Genomic DNA, 22413 nt, shown 5'->3' with positions numbered 1-22413 from the left:
CGTGCAGGCTGGCATTTACCTTTTAAGCATTCAGTGTGGTATTTGCCTTCACTTTCACCTTTTGTCCTAGGAAGTGAGGCCTTGATAACCAGGGAAAAGGCCCTCGTCCCCAAGTCTAAGAAATGATGAAATAATTTCTTGAAGATGTAAGAAACCTCTTCCTAGGATGATATAAGTTCATCTCTCTTACACTCCTTGTTTGCCATGGCAAACCAGACTGTAAGTTAGAAACCAAGTCTACATTCTCCACCCTGCCTAGAGTCCATGTTGAGCTGACCATCCTGGAGGGAATGACTGCAGAATCTACCCAGGAAAGCCAAAGCACAAGACAGTGCACAGGCTCTTCTGAGAAACTGCCTTCATTTTGTTAAAAAGGAAAAGAGCAATAACAACAAACAAGTATAAACTAGGTGCAAAAGTCAGCAACAAAAGGGAGCAGGGCTAGGGAGATGTTATACCGATGACTTTGAAGACAGAGAAAGGGGGCCATGAGCCAAGGAATGTGGGTGGCCTCTAAAAGCTGAAAAAGGCAAGGAAATAAATTCTCTCTTGGAGTCTCCACAAAGGAACATTGGCTTGCTGACATCTGAACAGTATTTACTCCAGTGAAAACCATGTTCGTCTCCTGAGCTATAGAACTATAAAATAATCTATATTGTCTGAAGTCCCTAAATTTGTAGTAATTTGTTATGTCAGAATTAGGAAAGTAATTCTGTGCTTCATCCCTGATACTTTCTTTCATTCCTTACATTGAGGTCTTTGGTGTCCACTAGAGTTTAACCCACACCCTTCCCTCATCCTTACCTTCTAGTTCCATCTTTGGACTCGGGGTTGTTGAGGACTCTAATGGCTCCAGATGAACAGGACAAGGTGAAGCAGGAGAACAAGAAGGCGGCAGGTGATTGAACGGATTAAGTAAGAGTTTGAACCCTGGAATCAGACAGGCCCAGTGTCAACTCAAGGCTGGTATTGAACCTCTGTATAAACTTTACTTTGTGGAAATCTGAACTAGATAGCCGTTTTGTTTCCTTAGCTTTGGTGTGGTGCTGTAGTATAAGCACTTGACTGCAAGGTCTGTTTGGACTGTAAGGTTGGTGGTTCAAACTCACAAATCACTTCTTGGAAACCCTATATTCTCTGTGAATTGGAATCAACTCAACTGCACTAAACAATAACATGAAGACAGGGATAAATACTACATTACTACTTCAAAGGGTTATTACGAAGTGTACTGCAATCATGTGTTGGTGTTATGTGCCGTGGAGTCGGTTCTGACTCATAGCAACCTTGTACAGGGTTTCCGAGGCTGTAAATCTTTACGGGAGCAGAAAGCCTCATCTTCCGCTGAACAGCTGACCCTGAGATTAGCGTCCGATTCGTAACCACTACACTACCAGAGCTCCTTAATGTGTATAAGGTATTTAATACCAGGGCCCAGCAAAAGTCACCCAATAAATGGCAATGCGATAATGAACATTCATATGCACTAAAGTGACCAAGTACAAGGAATTGCAGAAAAGTTACTGGAGGGTACTCAAGGGTAGAATCAAGCAGCCAGGGCCTGGGTGTAAGAACACCAGCTGGCCAGCCTTCCCTCTCTTCCCCTTCCTGCCCCCTCCCCTTTCCTGCTGGGGCAGCAGCCAGGAACAAAGCCCAGGGGATGAGGAGGTGGCTTGGCCAGCTGGCGCTCCAATCCAGCTCCCACCCCAGGTTACAGAGGTTGGACAGCTCTATCCTTTCCCCAACTCCTCTCCCAACGCCCCCACCACCTCAAGCTGCCCTTCAGTGGCCGATCAGGGTCCCCTGGTTTTCCAAGGAGTGGGGTGCACGTGGTGCCTGCCCCGAGTGTTGGCGGGGAGAGGGGCCAGTGGCTCGGGCTCGCGTGGGACTCTCACTTCCCCTCCCCAACGGCTGCGGGTGCAGGTGGCGCGGGCAGAGCCCCGCAGGCGGGGCGGGCCCTGTGGACACGCCCTCATGGAGAGTCTTCGTTGCCCCGCGGGAGGAAGCGCTAGAGCGGCGGCTGGTCTGGAGAGGAGCAGGGTGCTCGCTCTGGCTCCACGCGCAGGGACGCCGCCGGGCCCCCGCACTGGGCACCGGGCACGTCACGAGCCGGGGATGTGAGCTGCGCCCGCGCGGCATGGCAGCCTCAGGTGGGTCGGCTGGGGCCCGGGCCTCTCGGGATCCTACCCGCCCGCGCGCACTTTCCTCCTCTCCCGCTCCCTACGTCCAGCTGTCCCTCCTCGGAGCGCGTCTCCCTCTCAGTTCTGGTCGTTTCTCCCGTGCGGGCATCGGCATTCTTTTTCTCGGTTCTTTTCTCTGTTTCCTGTCGCAAACGTCCCCACCTCAACTTTCCCATGTCCCCACTGCCCGCTAGTCGTGCAATTCGCTTCAGCCTGGGCCTGACCTTTCCGCGTCCCACACTTTCCCTACCCCCCCACCCCCACCCCCATCTCGGTCTCCTATCCCTCAGCCCTCACTGACCCTCAGACCTTCTGTGTATTGTTCCTTGTTCCTCCAACTTAAGACCTGTCCAGAGTTGGAGGGCTGACTTAGCTACGCCAGCGAAAGGTTTCGCGTAGGGCCTCATAAGACCAACAGGGGGCGCTCAGACAGACACTCCTAGGTGGGTATGGGAAGTCAGAGGCAAGTCCTTGGGCCAGCTTCCCAAACTTTCTTCCACCACTCACCCTCAGGCTTTGTGTCTTTCGCCTAGAGTTTAGCAAGGAAACTAGGTAGGAACAGTATTCCTGGTCTTTAGTCTGACCTTTCCTTTCCGTTTTCAGAACTTTGGGAGCAATGGGAAGAGTTGGAAGCCATTGGGAAACATACCCATCAAAAGGTGCCAGGTGCCTTTTTAAGTTAATTTTGGGCTGCCTTCTGGTTAATGAGCTGTACAGTTGACAAGTGGTATTCTCACTGAGGTCTAGAACAACCACATAATGATAATAATTGCAGGTACTTAATGAACATGCAGAACTTCTGGTGTGGTGCTGTAGGATTGCCACTGGACTTCGAACCACAAGATCAGCAATTCAAACCCACTTGCTGCTATTCAGAAACTCTATTCAGGGTCACTGAGTCAGAACTGACTTGATGGCACTAACAGTGACAATGAATACTTGGAGTTTGGGTGTGATGTTGTAGGATAAGCACTAAACTGCTAAGTGGAAGGACGGAGGTTCAAACCTACCAGCTGCTCCTTGGAAACCCTATACAGGGTCACTATGAGTTGGAACTGGCTCGATGGCACTTAACAACAACAGTGAACACTTCAGTAGCCATGGTATTGCAGTGGCTAAAGCATTTAGTTACTAACTGAAAGGTTGGAGGTTTGAACCCACCAGACACTCCATTTGAGAAAAATGTGGCGGTTTGCTTTTGTAAAGATTTGCAGCTCTGGAAACCCTATGAATCAGTTTTACTCTTTGCTTTAGGGTCATTAAGAGTTGGAATTGATTCGACACCCAGGTTTTTAATAAGCAAATTACTATGCATTTCATCCAATGTCATGCACCTAATATATTCTCAGTGGACACTAGGACACACGTAGTCCCTGCTCTCAAGGAGTCTTACGAAAACGGTAAGAAAGCAGGGAGAAATATATACATACAGAGTTACCCTGTTTGCAAAGTGAGCTGACTTCTATTTAACATGTGAAAACAAGATGCAAAAGCCTTTTCCAGAACATACATAAGATCGAGTCTTCCAGAACTCACAGTTCCCAGAGGATATGGGCAGATGCTAGAACGAAGAGCCAGCTCGCTGCAGACCACCATCTAGCCTTGTAGTGATGCTTTAGAATCACTCTCATTATTTAAGGGGACAGGGAAGGAAGCCAATCTCAACCTCTTGGCTCTCTAGCCGGGCTCTGGAGGTTAGAAGAAGCTCTAGTGTGAAGAAGAAATCCCTGGCGTTGTCACGAGTCTGAATTGACTCAATGGCAACTAGTTTGGTCTTTGGTAGTAGTAGGGAGTCCATGGGCAGTACAGAAAGTGCTATCCAAAAGACTAGAGGTTTGAGTCCACCAGACTTGAAAGAAAGGCCCTGCTTTCAAGTCTGCTTCTGAAAAATCTGCCATTGAAAACCACACATGGGGTTGCCGTACATTGGACTTAGCTCAACAGCAACTTTTTTTTTTTTTCCTTGTAATAGTAGGTTCATGATCCACGTATTACAATTGGAGGCCAAAGTAGTTATGTAGAAGGAATTAATTTATTCAACAACTGTTTATTGCTTGCCCACCGTTGTTGGCAAGGAGCTCTGGTAGCGTAGTGATTACGAATCGGGCTGCTAACCTCAGGGTCAGTAGTTCGAAACTACCAGCTGCTCCATGGGAGAAAGATGAGGCTTTCTGCTCCTGTAAAGATTTACAGCCTTGGAAACCCTGTTCAGGGTCGCTATGGGTCGGAACTGACTCAATGACACTTCACATCAACAACTGTTATTGGCAGATGGAGTGCCATAGCTCCATATGATTAGCACTGGACTGCAAGCCACAAGGTTGGTGGTTCAAGCTCACCAGCTACTCTATGGGAGAAAGATGAGGCTTTCTGCTCCTGTGAGGAATTAAAGCCTAGGAAACCCTACACAGGGTTGTTGTGAGTCAGAATCGACTTGACGGCAGACGCTATTCTAAATGCCGGGTAAACAAACCAGACAAAAAGTCATACTTCCATAGAACATACAATGTAGGGGAGCAAGGCAGGCAATACACTGACTAAGAGATGTGTGTGGTATGATAAATGCTATGGAAAACAAGAGAGAGGGCTAAGGGAGGTTGGGATTAGAATTTGAAATCAAGTGGTCAAGTGAGCCTTCATAGAGAAGGTAACATTGGAGGAGAAATCTGAAGGAGGCGATTGATTGAGGGAGATATGTGAGGAAAGAGTGTTCCAGGGAGAGGAACGGCAAGGCGTTTGAGTGTGATTAAGGAACAGTGAGCAAGCCAGGTTGTCCCGAGCAGGTAAATGAGAGGGAAGAATGAGGTGATGAGTTCAGAGGATGAACTACTGATGCTCCTACCTCCTTCCATGACTGGGAACAGGCACTGGACTGCTGAGTCCAGGGAACAACAAACCAGAAGGAGCTTGGGGCAGAGGAAGCAGAGACAACCAACTTTGTCCAGGGACCCTTGCTCATTGATTCTGTGGACATGACTGAAGGGCCTAGGTGGTGCACTCCTCTTCAGATGAGCTCCCTAGCATGGTGGTCAAACCTGGGGCTATTTATGGAATCTTTAGTGGCTTCTGCATACATCTGTAGTGGTTAGAATGTCAGACCCTCTTGTCATCAGCATCCTCTGCGGTGAGACAGCACTCCAGGTGCTTCATGTGGGAGTTAGGTTTCTGGGGTCTCTGGGGCTCCCTGAGGTAGTGAAGAGTAGCACTTCTTTTCAAGATGCTATAAGCACAGGATCCACCTTTCTACATGGTGTCTTTCTCTCCTTCAAAACTACGTTGTTGAGATACAATTCACATACCATACAGTTCACCTGCTTAAAGTATTAGGTTCAGTGATTTTTCATGGTTCTACAGGTCTGTGCAACCATCACCACAGCTTTAAAACTTTTTTTATCATCTCAAAAAGAAACTCTGTATCCTTTAGTTGCCATACCTTTATTTCCCCCCTTGCCCACCAGTCTTAAGCAACCATTAATCAGTTTGTTTTTCTATAGAGTTCTGTATTGTAGACTTTCAAGTGAATGGAATTATATAGTATGCGATCGTTTTTTGGCTGGCTTCTTTCACTTAGCATAATGTTTTTTTTAAAACTATTTCTCTCGATAGGGTTGCACATTCCACTCCCACTCTTCTCCCTTGATGATCCTAGGGTCCTCTGTTCCTGGACTGTAAGATTAATTACTCCCCGCCGCCTTTTTAAAAAAAGTTTTTATTGTGAACCGAGTGATAGTTTTACATGGGACAACATCGGCTTTACACCATAATTTCGTTGCAGTGATTACAATCTCCTCCGTGCTACATCATTCAACAGTATTTGCTTCCATTCCCTCTATGTTTCTTTTTTTGGAGGGGGCGGGAGTTCATGTATGCAAGAACACTCGGGAATATATAAAAATTTAAACAACCAAAGGGCACATTCTTCAAGCCTGCCTCCTGCCCGCCAGCATCTAGTCCCTCTCTTTCCATGAGTCCAGAGTCCTCAGCTGCTCCCTCTCTCCATGTCCCCATCTCTGCCTCTATCTCGGGTGTCACTGCTTCTCTGGATGGTGGTTATGTGCCATGGAGTCGGTTCCGACTCATAGCGACCGTGTGTACAGGGTTTCTGAGGCTGTAAATCTTTACGGGAACAGAAAGCCTTATTTTTCTCCCATGGAACAGCTGGTAGTTTCAAACTGCTGACCTTGCTGTTCGCAGCCCGATTCGTAACCACTATGCTACCATATGCTCCATGCTTCTCTGGATAGGGTCCCGCATTCTCTTGTGCTCTTCTTCCTTGATGGTCCTAAGGTCCTCTGTTTTTGGATTGTAAGATTAACTACTCCCCCATTTTTGTTACAAAAATTCTACCTTTACAGTTGTGACAGTCACAATTAATCATGATAACAATTACTATTAAATCATAAGAATCTTCTCCCCATTTCACCAGACCCGTCTAGACAAGATGAAAACTATTCAATGGAGATTCTACCTCCCCCTCCTCTTTTTTTCTTATTTTTTAAAGCATAATATTTTACAGGTTCATCCAGAACTTTATTCCATTTTATTGCTGAATTGTGTAGTCTTCTTGAATTCCCTTCCACTGTTATTTTCCAGAAGATATGTTTGTTTGGTGAAACGAAGCGGAATCTTGGCTCCTTGTCTTTGGAAAAGCTTTAAGTAGCAAGATAAATTGTAATGGAATAGTCTCTGCACCCCTGATGGAGTCTTGTATTTATACATGAGAGAGGCTGTAAGTAGACCTTCCCAAGTGACTAAGTTTGTGACTAGTCTCCTGTTTCCATATATTATCATGGGAGGGATATACCTAGATTTGGCTTTCCTTTGTTGGTATTAATGTTCTAATCTGAGTATTGACCTAGAGTTTAGAAGAGAAAAAATTTCAGGATATTTGCATATGCTTTTAGCTAATCCAGTGGATCCTAGATTTTCTCCTTACATTGGAAAAGAAACTATTTTCCTGAAGTAATATAGATTCATTGTCATGTGTCGTCTTGTAAGTATTTAAGGAAAATTCTCATACCTTGTCCTGCTCCCTCTCTCCAAGGCTTCTCTTGTCTCTGAGTTATTTTACTGTTCCTGGACTCACAGAACTGTAATACTTGAAATGACCCATAATTTTTTCCATCTAATCCTTGAGATCACACAATACTTCTACCAAGTCCTTAAACAGGACAGGACAGGAAGCTCCTCACATGTATGATTACCAGATCTTTCCCTATCCGAGTACCTTCCCTATCTCATATCCCTCTTTAAATATATGCCCAGACTCCATCATGGCGTTCCAGAGCAGAGAATTACTACCAGTTAAAGACATGATCTGAACTGGGTGGTTTGTAGAACTCCTTAGAACATTTTCTCTGTTGTTTTCCTCGATGGAGTCTGAGTTTTTCAAAAGGATCTTTTCTTTTGAATCTTATCACCACTGTAACTCCTTGATGCTACCAATTAGCTCCTTTGTCAATTGTTACTGGAGTCTGAGGGCTAATGCATCAAGACTGCAAAGTCATTTGAACTGTAAGGTCGGCGGTTCAAACTCACCAGCTGCTCCTTGGAAACCCTATACAGGGTCGCTATGGGTTGGAATTGACTCAACGGCACTTAACAACAACAGCAACTGTTACTACTTACCTGTCCTTCCTTTAACTTTAAAGTTCACAGTCAAACCTTCTGTGCCCTTCTTCATTTCTGCCTAGATTTATGAACATCTTGTTGGTTCATGTATTTAGTTTCTCTTAATAAACAACAACAACAACAAAAATGAGAGAAGTGCTTAGGCATATGTGGAGAAATGACTTATGGCTAGAGTAGGGACTTATTGTTGAAGAAAGGGACATCCCCCATACAAGGGGCGCTGCTGACCAAGCATTTACCCCGCACAGAATGGCGAGACTTCCTCTTTTCTTTTTTTTTTTTTTTTTAATATAATTTCCTCAGCTTTCAGTTTGAACAGTACAGCAAAATTGATGGATTTCATTGTCCACATTTACATTGAGGCAAAATTTGTATATAGTTCTGAAGTTACACCACAAGTTGGTGACCGAACATTTTGTCATATTGACTACCCTGAGACATTAACCACTTCCTTCTCAAGTACTTTTGCTCCAAGGAGCAAAAGCTAAAGGTTGGTGATTTGAACACACCCAATGGCACCCTAGAAGAAAGGTCTGAAGATCTGCTTATGGAGAAGTTCTCTTCTGTACCTCATGGGATGATCCTGAGTTGGAATTGACTCCGTGGCAAATCCTTGTTGTTCTTAAGTGCTGTTGAGTAGGTTCTGCCTCATAGCAACCCTGTATAGGTTTTCTGAAACTGTAAATTTTTGTAATAGCAGAAAGCCTCATCTTTTTCCTAAGGAGCAGCTGGTGGACTCAAACCACCAACCTTGTGGTTTGCAGTCTAGCACTTATCCTACGGAGCTACCGTGCTCACCTTTTTTTAAGTTCTAGAATCAGCCATTTCCTCCAAGAGCACTGGTGCCTTTTATCGGAGAATGCTGTTAGAAACACAGGCACTAGATGTGTTTTAATTGTATATTCTAAACTACATTCTACATTTCCTTGAGTTTTCAAATGGGGTTTAGCTTAAAGATTAAGAATATGGGCTTTGAAATCAGTTGGACCTTGTTCAAATCCATGCTCTAACACTCAATGTGATATTGGGCAGCAGCTAGTATTCATCAAGTTTGAATGTCCCCGTTTATGTAAAATAGAATATACTTTATTTGTTCTGAGGATTAAATGAGAGAATGCATATGAAACACTTAGCAGAGTGATTGGCCTGGGATCCGCTCCCAAGACACGTAGCTAATACCAATTTCAATGAACAGCTGCTATTGTGATGTGCTTTAAACAGGACAGGAAGTGGTGTGTACTGTCCAGGGTGAAACAAGTACTCAGTTCCTCAGCGGACATCGAATTTGTCATCTTGTTTTTAGGGCCACAGCCTCCTTTCATAAAGATAGACTCAGTTGCTTGTGGTCACAGAGTCTCCAGGTAGTGTGATATTACTGCTTTGCTGCGGAACCAAACAGTGCTTAAAGATCCATTGTTTTTAAGTGTGCTTCTTGGTGGTGGTGGTGGTGTGCCGTGGGTTCCAACTCATAGTGATCCTGTCTGGTTTTCTGAGGCTGTCAATCTTTATGGGAGCAGAAAGCCTCATCTTTGTCCCGCAAAGCAACTGGTGAATTCTAACTGTTGACCAGGCAGTTGGCAGCTCAACATTTAACTATTATGCTACCAGGGTTCCTATATGTTCCAGGAAAATGTCTTCTTCCCTCTTCTTCACTTCTTTGTCGTCACTTGCCAACCGTATTGAAAACCATTACCTGTAGTTTCTTTATCACTAATGTATCAAACTAGGCCTTTATTTTTATTTTATTTTATTATTATTTTTTTAAACTAGGGCTTTTTGAGATCATATTATCTTTCTAGCCTATTTGCCCAAATTGTTGACACAATTTTTGATAGCTTATTTGTGGAGTGGGGTTGTGGCTACTGTTACTTACTTTTATACGTTTAACAGAATTGCAAGTACAGTATCACTAACAGTGCATCCTTAATATTATAGTGCAGTTTAGACTCTTTGAAATTTTCTACTTGATTTATCATATTCAGGAACATTCTTCTGCAACAACACTTTATATTTAAGAGAACATTTGCCTCTTAAGATAAACCAGCCACAAAGAAAATTACATTCTGATACCTGAACTCTGCTTTTCTCAATGTGAGTTCCATAGCTATGTGGTTTGGCAATTTGATGTCTCCAATAGTTCCTGGAATGATTTTTTTCCATTGAGGTACAAAGAATAATGTTCCAAGCAGAAAAAAAATGGTCCAATTAGGAAAGATAATTTTTCATGGAATATTGCAAAATTGGTACATAAAAATGTTGTTATTTATCTGCTTAAGCTTTGGGATCAGAATAAGAATTTCTGAAACCTTATCCATAATTGAGGAGACAGGCTAGGCTCAGAACTGAGTTTTCCGCTGAATTGCAAATGTCCTTGGTAGTGTCATGAACTGCTGACCTTTTCTCTGGTTCCATCTTGCCTTCTAATAATGACTTCTTTGAAAATGTGTATACCTTCCCTTTAAAACAACTCCCAGACTGATCAGCTTGCTCTTGCTATAAGCCCTGTTGGGTTTTGTTTTAGTTCTAGGTTAGGGCTCCACCAAAGCAGGGGCTCCAAGAATGAAATTCCAAATACGTGTTTTTACTTGTTGTATTATTTTCCTAGGACTGCTGTAATAAATTGTCACAAACTTGGCATCTTAAAACAATAGACCTTTATTCTCTCACAGCTCCGGAGATCAGAAGTCCAAAAGCAAGCTGCTGACAGGGTTGGTTTTCCCTGGAGGGCCTGAGGGACAACCTGTTTCATGCCTTGCTCCAGCTTCTGCGGACTGCTGGCCACCGTTGGTGTTCCTTGACCTGGGACTGCCTAACTCCTGTCTTTCCTGTTGTCTTCCCATGGCCTTCTCCCTAAGTCTCTGTGTCTTCTTTTCTGTCTCTTAAGGACCCTTTTCATTTAATTTGAGCGTTCACCCTAGTCTAGCATGATCTCCCTACTTTAGTTAAATTAGCAAAGACCCTTATTTCAGCATACTAGGTGGGCATATCTTTGGGGGCCCCAATTCAGTTCACTATATTTGCTATTTTAAAAAAAATATGAGTAATGTCCTGGGAAAAAGCAGAACTATATTGGGTTTCATTACTTCCATTTCACAGTTCATGTATTTATAAAAAATGGTTTTTTTACTTCAAGTATAGTGGAGGGTGGAGCAGGAAAAAAACGATTCCTTCAGTCATCAGAAATTAGACCTTCCAGCTCTTGACCCAGTCCAGACTGATGTTTCCCCCAGAAACCACTCAGGAATGAAACATGGTCTAGGGTTCGTTTCACTGTGATGACAATTCACAACCTTCCATGAGTCCCAAGTGTCCCAAAATTTGACCAGTTTTCTTCTCTGGGTAGAAGGATTCCTGTTGTCTTACACTACTGCCTTTCAAAATCACTTACAGAGCACTTTGTTGAATTAGTGGAGAGATGAGGACCAAAATTGTGATAGCAATTATGTTAAGCTTTCTTAAGCTTTGAAAATAGGAAGAGAATGATTTATTACTCAAAAGATTCTTGACAGAATTCACGCTGGGAGGCAGCAGGTAGTTTAGAAAGGAAGCTGTGTAGTAATCAGGAGACAATTTGAGTTGAGTTCCAGTCCTAGCTGTGCTGCTCATTTGCTGAGTGGGAATTTAAGCAAGTCTCTTAATCTTCCCAGGTAAAGTGTTTCTTTTATTTGTAATTGAGGAGTTTGGGCCAAGTGATCCTAAGAAGGCCCTTCTAACTCAATGTTACTTTGAGTCTTTCACTCTGTTTCTCACCTTTCATGATTATTAGTGGAAGAAGAAAGCCCATATCAGGGACCAGGTGTGGTGAATGATACCTTATAAATAGGCTTGTACAGGCCAGAGCATTAATTCTACCACAATTACCATTTATATTAATACATTACTTATACTAATCTGATGGTAATGACACCAACTGCCAGTTTTTGAGCATTTACTACATACCAGGCTCTATATGTCACACTTTAAATGAAATATCTAGTTTAATTCTCAAGAAACACTGATAGGTATTATCATTATGATTCCACTGACAGAACAAACTGAGGTTTAGAGAATTTAAGTAACTTCCCCAAAGTTGCAGAGCTAATACATCTGATTCGGCATGTGTGCTCATGCCACTGTATTTGGAAAAGAGCCAGGTGCTGGGGTTGACAACACTCAGAACAAAACAAGAAGAAGGAAAAAAAAACAAGAAGAAGGCTGAAGGAGGCTTCTTGGGTGCATTGGGATCCTTGAACTTCTTTTCCGTGTCACCTTTAGGTGGATATAGGCTTTCATTTCTCTTTAATAACGGGCCTTGTCCACCTTTGGCATATCTTCAAGTTTTCCTTTCTCTTTAGCAGACATGGTCTTCCATCCCTCTGAGTACTTCTTGGAAAAGTGTGAGACGTTGACTGAACCATTTGGGTACATCTTGTGTTCCTCTTGGAAGGTTTGCACAAAAAATGCATAGTATGGCATTTTGTCTCTTGGCTTCTTAGGATCTCCTTTGCCCATGCTTAGTTATTATTATTATTTTTCTGTCCGAGAGGCATAGAGTCCACCTAGTGCTGTCCAGCTTTGCCTGGCCCGGTGCTGTCTCTGTGGAGCTCACTGTACTGCAATGGCTGCGAGAGCGGGAGCTAATTCTTGTGGCAAGCAGTCTTTACTAGTTAAACAAAACTACTGTTTGGTTTAAAGAAAACGTCGGGGATCTTTTTGGTTTAAGGTTTAAAGATTATGTCAGGGCAATAGTTTTGGATTAGTTCATCCAACCTCACTAGCTCCAGAAAGGCTGGAGTCCATGAGAATTTGAAAATTTCTGTCCTACATTTCCCCCTTTTGATTAGTCATTCTTCTGTAAAATCTTTGATTGAAACATTCAGTAATGGTAGCAAGAGGTATAGCAATGGGGAGCAGGCAAAGGAGGGCAGTTTTCCCCAACCACTAGTCCAAGGAGGCACCAGATGAGGGGTGGGATGATATTTTGAGGTACCACAAATCTTAAAGATGCCTGACTGGAGCCAGATATGAGGGAAGAAGGCATTGCTACTGGTACATCACCGCTGTCAATATCGATTCATCTTGAAATTGGGGGCAGGGGAAGCACAACTTAGAGATTACCTCTGGTTGCTTGTTACCGTCACTAAGTCCCTGATGGTAGCCAGGCACCATCCAGTTCTTCTGGTCTAATGGCAAAGGATCCTATCTCAGTTTTCTCATCTGTCCAGTGGGACTAAACAGTTGTTGTTGTTAAGTGCCTTTGAGCTGGTTCTGACTCATAGTGACCCTATGTAGGATTTCCAAGGAGCAGCTGGTGAGTTTGAGCTGCTGACTTTGCAGCTTAAACTGACCTTGCAGTCCAGTGCATTATCCTGCAGTACCACACCAGGACTAATAGTAGTATCTACCTAATAGGGTTTTTGTGAGGATTAAATAAGCTGATTAGGTAACGTGCTTGGAAGAGTTCTGGCTGCTATTATTATTGTTATCTTATTCTGTGTCAGCTATGCAGGGAAGAGCATGCCAGACAGAAGCAACAGCTTGTACAGAGGTCTGACATGGTACTTTTCAGCAAAGGTGGAGAGTCTGGTGTGGTTGGAACACAGACTTGAAGTGAGGAAATAAATTAGACAGGTATGTAGGAGACAGACTGAAAGACCATGGGTACCCGGCCCCTCATCTGGTTCTGGGGATCAAGGGAGCCCTAGAAGGAGAAGGATATTAACGTGCTTCTGTACTTCATTGTTTTTCAGGGGTGCTTGGAGGATACGACATCCTCATCATCTACAGCTCAGATGCCGAGGACTGGTGTCAGTACCTCCAGGATCTTTTCCTATCAAGTCGGCAGGTCCGCACCCAGAAGATACTGACTCACAAACTGGACCCCAAGGCCTCCTTCTCAGCCAAGGACTTGAACCTCTTTCTCAGCACCCGGTGCATCATGGTACTGCTGTCTGCAGAGCTGGTGCATCACTTCTACCAGCCGGCTGCACTGCCCCTGCTGCAGCGAGCCTTCTACCCTCCACACCGCATGGTGAGGCTGCTCTGCGGAGTTCAGGACAGCGAGGAGTTCCTGGATTTCTTTCCAGATTGGGCTCACTGGCAGGAGCTCACGTGTGATGATGAGCCCGAGATTTATGTGGCAGCTGTGAAGAAGGCTGTTTCTGAAGGTAGGGATCTCGCAGGGCTGCTGGAGAGAGAGAGAGCCTTTGGGTTCTGTGCTAGGTTAAAAGGCTTGGTTCCAGCATTTTCTACACCTTGGAAAGACACTGGACAAATCAGATTCCCTTTAAAAAAAAAAAAAAAAAATCAGAGGCAAAAAAATACAACAGTGAGAGTGGGAGGCTGAGAGTTTGGTTGCTGTGGGGAGAGGCAGAGGGGAGGGGCGTGGATGAGGAGCAAGACTGCCAATCCTCAGGCTCGCCTGCCCTTTCCATTTGATCAAAACTTGACCTGAATTTTTTTTGCTAAAAAGTCATCACTTTTGGATCGTATGTGTTCCCTAGGGCTGCAGTAACAACAAAGTACTGTAAACTGGGTAATGTAAAACTACACATATGTATGCTCTTGCACGGTAGGAGGCCAGAAGTTCAAAATCAAGGTGTTGGCAGGGATTGAAGTCTCTAAGAAAGAATCTTTCCTCTTCCAGCTTCTAGAGATTGCTGGCAATCCTTGGCATCTTTGACTTGTATATTCATCACTCCCATTTTTACCTCTTCTTTACATGGCCTTTTCCCCTGTGTGTCTGTGTTTCTGTCTTCTCTTCTTCTAAGGATGCTTGTCATGTTGGATTTAGGGCCTACCCTACTCCAATATGATCTCATATTAACTTAACTACATATGCAAAGACCCCATTTCCAAATGCAGTCACATTCTGACATTCTGGAAAGGACATTGACTTTGGGGAGGACACTATTCACGCTTGTATAATATATTAATACAGAAATACCCCTTTTCTTAAAGAGCCCTGGTAGCATAGTGGGTTACGAGTTGGACTGCTAACTGTAGGGTCAGCAGTTCGAATCCACCAGCCACTTGTAGGGAGAAAGATGAGGCTTTTTGTTCCTGTAAAGATATACAGCCTCAGAAACCCTATACAGGGTCATTATGAGTTGGAACCAATTTGAAGACACACAACCACCACCACCACCCCTCTTCTCTATTTCTCACCAGCCTAGCTCTGTCTTTTTCATTTCTTCTTTTAAAGTGGGAAAATTCTGATCCTCCCTGCCAGGCTGCCAGGAAGTGTGACATTCACCATGATTAGCAGTAATGGAAGGCGGAAGTCATGATCTAGGATGGATTCTTCCTCTTTTCATTTTTCATTTTTTGCCTTGCAGTGGGCAAGGAGTGAGTTATACTTTTATTTTCTGTTCTCTTGGTATTTGAGAATGTATGCTTCTGAAATCAGCAAAGAAACCTAGAAGGTTATGAGCTCAGTTTACCCATGCCTCAGTTATCCCAGATTTGATTTGGGCATTAATTTGATTCATTCATCTGTGTGCATTTCTTAACTGAATTAAGAATTTACCAATTCTTAGTAACCTTACAAAGTTGATATGTTGTTGTTGTGAAGTGCTGTTGAGTCCATTCTGACCCGTAGCGACCCTGTATAGGGTTTCCAAGGAGCAGCTGATGAGCTTGAACCACCAACTTTGCAGTTCAAACGACTTTGCAGTCTGACGCATTAGCCCACAGCGCTACACCAGGACTCCAAAGTTGATATAGGTTCCTAGATAACTTGTATCCCAGTAGTAAAATGCTTTAACCCAATAACTACTACCAGATCTCTTTACATAGTTAAGAGGCCACTTCTCAAAAACTCTATACAGGGTTGCTGTGAGTCGCAACTGACTTGACAGCACTTAACAACAACAACAGCTCATTTTGTAATATAAATGAGTAGCGGTAATAGAAAAGATGTCTTCCCTGAAATGTCTGCGGCATGGATTAGTAATTTTCCTAGGGTTTATCTTTTCTTTAGAAGGACACACAATTCAGATTTGCAGGATTACATTTCACTGGAAGGAGTTATCTGTCTAAACATAAAAATAGACCTAGCTGGTTGTTCCTGTGGATGATTGTATATCACTGCAAAGGCCCATTGTGGTCTTGTGGGCAGGCCACTATGATCCACCAATCAGTCATTCAGCACTCCCTCATATGTTGGGAGTGTACTCGCCCCTCACCATGTAGTGTCTAACAGATTGTTGTTCTTACTGTTTTAAGTGCCATTGAGTCTATTCCGATTCATAGCAACTCTGTATTAGGGTCCTTTGCAGGAGCAGAAAGCCTCATCTTTCTCCCATGAAGTGGCTGGTGGACTTGAACAGCCAAACTTGTGGTTCAGTGCTTATCCTATAGAGCCACTCTGCTCCAGATTGCTTTTTAAATATTATAGTAGTATGATTTTTATAAGTAGATAGTAGAAAACATTTCTTTAAATACTGTTTTATTGTTTGATGCATCTGATGTTTAGGTGCCTGGATAAATTGATCTCCTATAATTTACTTGTTATTGAAGATGCTGGTTTAGTACACTATGAGTCTTTAGCTTTAGGTGTTTCAGAAAGAATGAAGTACTTAACAGTAATGTGTCTGTTCTGAAGGCAAATATCCTTTCATCAGAAAGAGATTATTTTAGTGGGAGATTAAAATAACCTCTGCAGTTCAGAAACAATGGATATGTGGGAACCAATAGAATTATAGGAAAGAGAGAAAGAGTTAGGTAAGCTCTAATATCAAATGCCTTAACTTTCTTGTCTGGTATTAGACTTGTGACTTTTGGGATTCAAAATTTTGGGATTCATCTCTCTGCCAGAATAGGTTGGGTTTGCCCTTGGTCAGTCCAGTGAGGTGATGAGATATCCCTGATTCTTATGCTAAACAGGCTTTCTTAGCAAACTCAATATTTAGTGTGACAAACCGAGCGTTGAACAGTAGGGACATCCCATTGCTTACCTCTGCTGCTAACTAGATGCTAATTGGAGGCAAGGCACTTAGCTTCTCCTGGTACCACTTTTCTTGTTGTTGTTGTTAAGTGCTGTCCAGTTGGTTCTGACTCATAGCAACCCTGTATAATAGGGTTTCTGAGGAGCAGCTGCGAGATTTGAACCGCTGACCTTAAGGTCACAGTCCAGTGCTGATCCACACCAGAAGTCCATTAAACTTGATCCAAGATGCCTTCCAGGACTATAACATCCTATGAGTCCCCTAGGCCAGAGAGTTTCAAGTCCCACATTACCTCATTTCATACCTGGGTTGACTCCCAGAGGTTTAGGGCTAAAAGATTGTTTAAGGATGCTGCTATCCCTAAGCTGAAGTCCTGGTGTGGTGCTGTGGATTAATGCGCTGGACTACAGTTTTGGTTTGGACCGCAAGGTTGGCAGTTCAAGCTCACCAGCCACTCCTCAGAAACCCTATACAGAGTCAGAACTGACTTGATGACACTTAACAACAACAACAGTATTTCTATTTCCAATTTTTTGAGAATGCGCATAAGGTCTTCCTTATTCATTGTCCAACTTTTACATGATATGAGGGAATTGAAAATACCATTATTTGGGTCAGGTGCAACTGGTCCTCAAACTGTTATCTTTGCTCTTGAACACTTTAAAGAGGTCTTGTGCAGCAGATTTACCTGATACGATTTGTTGTTTGATCTCTTGACCGCTGCTTCCATGGGTACACACACACACACACACGTATTTTTTTTCCCTTTAACTTTGAAGTACCTTTTGAAAAAACGTGGCTATTTATGATTTTCACTGAGACCGCTTAAAATTTAAGATGAAGCTTAAGGGAGTATAAAGCAGGAGCAGCGATAATTTCTCAAGAGACTTAGATTAAAGGTTGTGGTTGCTGTTGTTAGTTGCCATGGAGTTGGCTTTGTCTCATGGTGACCTGAGGCATAACAGAATGAGTGCTACTTGTGTGTTTGAGTCTACTGTTCCAGTATTGTGTAGTGCCTTCCAACCAAGTAAAGGGACTCATAGTCTAGCTCTGTACTGAACAGTAGCTGTTGGGATCATATGGTCTTCACTGGCTAATTTATAGAAGTCAGTGGCCAGGTCTTTTTCTTCTTAGTCTGGAATCTCTATTGAAACCTTTTTACCACTGGTGACCCTGATGGTATTTGAAATATTGGTGGTATATCTTTTAGCATCATAAACACATAGCCATCACGGTACAACCAATTGGCAGACAGATGGTGGTAATGGTGGTGGTGGCGGGTTTCTTAAGTGTGCCATTCTGCATAGGAAATCCTGTATAGGATTTCTGAGTCTGTAGATCTTTATCGGAGCAGACAGTCTTATTTTTCTCCTGTGGAGGAAATGGTTGACTCAAACTTTGGACCTTGTGATTAGCAGTCCAGTGCTTATCCTTCAGAGCCACCGCTCTCCCTATAATGGTGGTTACAGGTAGGCAATTACACTGTCTTATGCTGCTGCTTTGTCTAGACCCAGTGTTTCTCAAACTTTAATATGCCCAGGAAGACTTGGGAGTCTTGTCAATGTGCTTATTCTGACTCTGTAGGCCTAGGGTGGTACCCAAGATTCTGCATTTCTAACAAGCTCCCAGATGATGCTAATGCTGAAGCTGCTGGTCTGAGGACCACTGAGTAGCAAGCAAAGATCTAAACCACTCCTCGTTTATCATACATAGTCCTCAGTGACTATGTATCTGTTGTGCAGGGACCATTTTCCAAGCTCCACTTTTCTGGAAATGGAAACACCAATACATTAGAAACTCTTGGACACTCATCAGTTCAGTTGCAAAATTAGACCATTGTCTAATGTGTAGGTCAATAAACGTCAATGTAGAACTCCTGAGTTCTCTTATTGTATGTTAACTCAAATATTCAGTGTGTTAGTTTGGCATTTAAATAAATATAGCTATATGATATATATATATGATAGATAGATGATATATATATATATGATAGATAGATGATATATATATATGTTATATGATATATATATATATATGATAGATAGATGACATATATATATATGATAGATAGATGATATATATATATATGATAGATGATATATATATATATATATATATATATATATATATATATATATATATATATATATAATCTATGCTCTGGTAGTGTAGTGGTTACAAATTGGGCTGTGAACTGCAAGATCAGCAGTTCGAAACTACCAGTGGTTCCACGGGAGAAAAATGAGGCATTCTGCTCCCGTAAAGATTTACAGCCTCGGAAACCCTGTGCAGGGTCACTATGAGTCGGAACCGACTCCACGGCACTTAACAACAACAACAACAACAATCTATCTATATATATTGTTGTTGTTATGTGCCGTGGAGTCGGTTCCGATTCATAGAAACCCTGTATAGGGTTTCCGAGGCTGTAAATCTTTATGGGAGCAGAAAGCCTCATCTTTCTCCCAAGGAATATATATATATAGATATACATAACAAAACATTTGGCCTTTCCTCCGACATTTTTGAGATGTACAATTTGGTGGCATGATTCAATTCTTCTTGTTGTGCAACCATCACCTTTATTCATTGTCAAAGTTTTTCGCTGTCCTTAACCAAAACTCTGCATCCCCAAACCAGTGACTCCACTTTCAGCTTTGACAATTTTCAATTTCTCAGTTTTCCAGATATAAATGGTCCTGCCATTGGGGTTGGTGGTAGAACTACTTCTTCATTTCATAGACCTATTTATTATAATTATTGTTCCACTGATAAACATTTTGGTGCCTTTATATCTTATCGCCCTCTCCAAATTTGTCAGCGAACTTAATTAGGGTCTTCAGTGTGTTGGAGCAGCCAGTTTATTTCCCAGGATCTTCATCTGTAAAATGATGGGGTTGGACCAAATGATTTTGAAGGTTTCTTCCAGCCCCCAATGCTATTTCATTATAAGTTTTAAAAGAAGATGGCATGTTATCCAGAACGTTTTAACTTAGTTCCAAAATATCTATAGGAATGTATACCCAGTGCATAAAATACTGTATTATTTTCTGAAGTTTTTGTACTTGTCGGATGAGTGTTTTAAAAATAAGGAAGTGAGAAAACCCCTAGGTACAGCACAGAAATTATTTCCTCTTTCTACTGGAGTGCTCTTCTTTGCTGCAAGTCTCACTGGAATACAAAAATAGATTCTTTCAGACTGTGTGGGAAAGGGCTCCAGGGGTGATGCTGGGTTTTATTTTAAAAGTTCTCACCATCACGGGTGGGTTGTATGTGTGTTGTGGGGGCGGAGCTCTAAACTCAAGTGCTACAGATTGAATTATGTCCCCTCAAAATATGTATTGTAATTCCTAATCTCTGGGCCTGTGGTTGTGGAGTTCTGGTGTGGTGCTGTGGGATAAGCACTGGACTGCTAATTGCAAGGTTGGCAGTTCAGACCCACTAGCTGCTCCTTGGAAACCCTATCTATATAGGGTTGCTGTGAGTCTGAACTAGCTCTATGGCACTTAACAACAACAATGCCTGTGGTTATAATCCCATTTGAAAATGGGTTGTCTTTGTTATGCTAATAAGAAGATTCATGTTGTTTGGCCTTCTAGTCAGTTCCCACTCATAGAGACCCCATGTACAACAGACCCTTTCCATAGTCAGTAAAACACAAGCCAACAGCTTCCTGGGATTCATTGCTGTCAGTCAAGATCCATCTGACATCAACAATGATATCTCTCCTTCCATGTCCTCTTCTGAATCCAACTTGAATTTCTGGCAGCTCCTTGTCGATGTACTGCTGCAACTGTTTTAGAATGATCTTTAACATATTTTTACTTGTGTGTGATATTAATTAAATTCAATAATTTCTGCATTATGTTGGTTGACCTTTCTTTGGACTGGGTACACGTATTCATTTCTTTCCATCCATCGACCAAGTAACTGTCTTCCAACTAGATGAGTGAGTGCCTTCATTGCTGCATCAGTTGTTGAAACATTTCCATTGGTATCTGTCGATTTCTGGAGCCTTGTTTTACTCATGCCGTCAATATAATTTGGACTTCTTCCTTCTACTCCATCAGCTCTTGATTATATGTTACCTCCTGAAACAGTTGAACATTGACAGTTCTTTTTGGTACAGTGACTCTGTGTATTTCTTCCATTTTTTTTTTTTTTGGTTCTTCCTGCATTGTTTAATATTTTGCTCATATTCAAACCAAACCAAACCCACTGCGATCAAGTTGGTTCTGACTCATACAGACCCTGTATAGGGCTTCTGGGAGCACAATGTCTCCCTTTTCTCCCATGGAATAGCCAGTAGGTTTGAATTGCTGATGTTGTGTCTAGCATTCCAGTGCTTATTGTACAGTGCCACCATAGAATCCTTTAATATTTCAAGTCAAGGCTTGATTTTTTTCTTCAGAAGAAATGCTGAGCATATTCTTCCCTTTTGGTTTTCTAACTTCAGGTCTTTACACATTTCATTATAGTATTTTTACTTTGTTTTCTTGAGCTGCCCTGTGAAATGTTCTGTTCAACTCTATTACTTTATCATTTCTTCCATTTGCTTTAACTACTCTGTGTTCAAGAGCAAGTTTCAGAGTGTTTTATGGCATCATTTGATCTTTTCTTTCTTTCTTTCCTGTCTTTTTAAGGACTTTTTTGTTTTATTCATGTATGATAGTTTTGATGCCATCCTACAACTTGTCTTCTTTCATTAGGATTAGTGTATAGTGTGAAATTGAGTCAATTTCTTTTGAGATTTATAAGAGATTAAGCAAGCATTGGAGAAGCAGGAATGGGTCAGATAGAAGCCAGTACACAGGGAATTCTCCAAGGAACCCAGAAGCAGAAGCTGAAGAAAGAAGGACCTTTATCCAAAGTGAAAGCCTTCCCATAGAGCCAGCTTTCTGAATTTGGACTTCTAGCCTCGTAAAGAGAAAATAAATTTCTGTTCACTAAAGTCACCCACTGTGGCTTTTCTGTTCTAGTATCCCTAGTTACTTAAGATCACGAGTTTCCCAATGCCTGTATTATGCTGTATTGCACTGGAGATCTTGTCTGCTTCTCTGTATGCATCATTTTCTTTCTGCTTTCCCTTACCGCTAACCATCCTCTTTATACTTTAGAAGTTTGGAGAGTATTAAAAAAATTATAATGTATGGGGAAATTGAGAAGGCTGTTTTTAGAGCCTAAGGAGTCCTGGTAGGGTAGTGTGTTGTGAGTTGTGCTGCTAACCACAAGGCCAGCAGTTCTAATCTACCAGCCTGGGAGAAAGATGAGACTTTCTGCTCCTATAAGACTTACAGCCTTGGAACTGACTCCATGACATGTAACATACCACCATACCTAGAGTCTTGGTGTAGCTCTGTAGGATAAACACTGGATTGTTAACTGCAAGGTTGGCAGTTCAAACCCACCAGTCACTCCTCAGAAACCCTATATGAGTCGGAATTGATGGATGACACTTAGCAACAACAATGTATCTAGATTTGGCCTTCCTTTGTTGGTGCATTTGAATCTGAATATTAAACTTGAGTTTGTTGTTGTTGTTAGTTGCCATCGAGTTGGTACTGACCCATAGTGACCTTATGCACAACAGAACGAAACACTGCCCGATCCTGGGCCACCTCACTTCTGTTGCCACACTGGAGTCCATCGATGCTGCCACTTGGCCAATCCATCTC

General features: G+C 42.5%; 1 protein-coding gene across 1 annotated transcript in view; it reads left to right on the top strand.

The window, feature by feature from the left end:
- The first annotated feature begins 2008 nt into the window (after positions 1–2008).
- PIK3AP1 (phosphoinositide-3-kinase adaptor protein 1) overlaps positions 2009–22413 on the top strand; it is a 153330-nt gene continuing 132925 nt past the window's right edge. Inside the window, exons 1-2 of the mRNA XM_006831192.1 lie at positions 2009–2150; positions 13541–13957. Of these exons, the coding sequence (XP_006831255.1) occupies positions 2138–2150; positions 13541–13957 (430 nt within the window). The 5' untranslated portion in view covers positions 2009–2137. The remainder of the gene's footprint in view (positions 2151–13540; positions 13958–22413) is intronic.

This window comes from Chrysochloris asiatica, unplaced genomic scaffold (genome assembly GCF_000296735.1).
Source record: "Chrysochloris asiatica unplaced genomic scaffold, ChrAsi1.0 scaffold00003, whole genome shotgun sequence".
Classification (NCBI taxonomy): domain Eukaryota; kingdom Metazoa; phylum Chordata; class Mammalia; order Afrosoricida; family Chrysochloridae; genus Chrysochloris; species Chrysochloris asiatica.
This window is presented reverse-complemented; position numbering and strand designations above follow the sequence as displayed.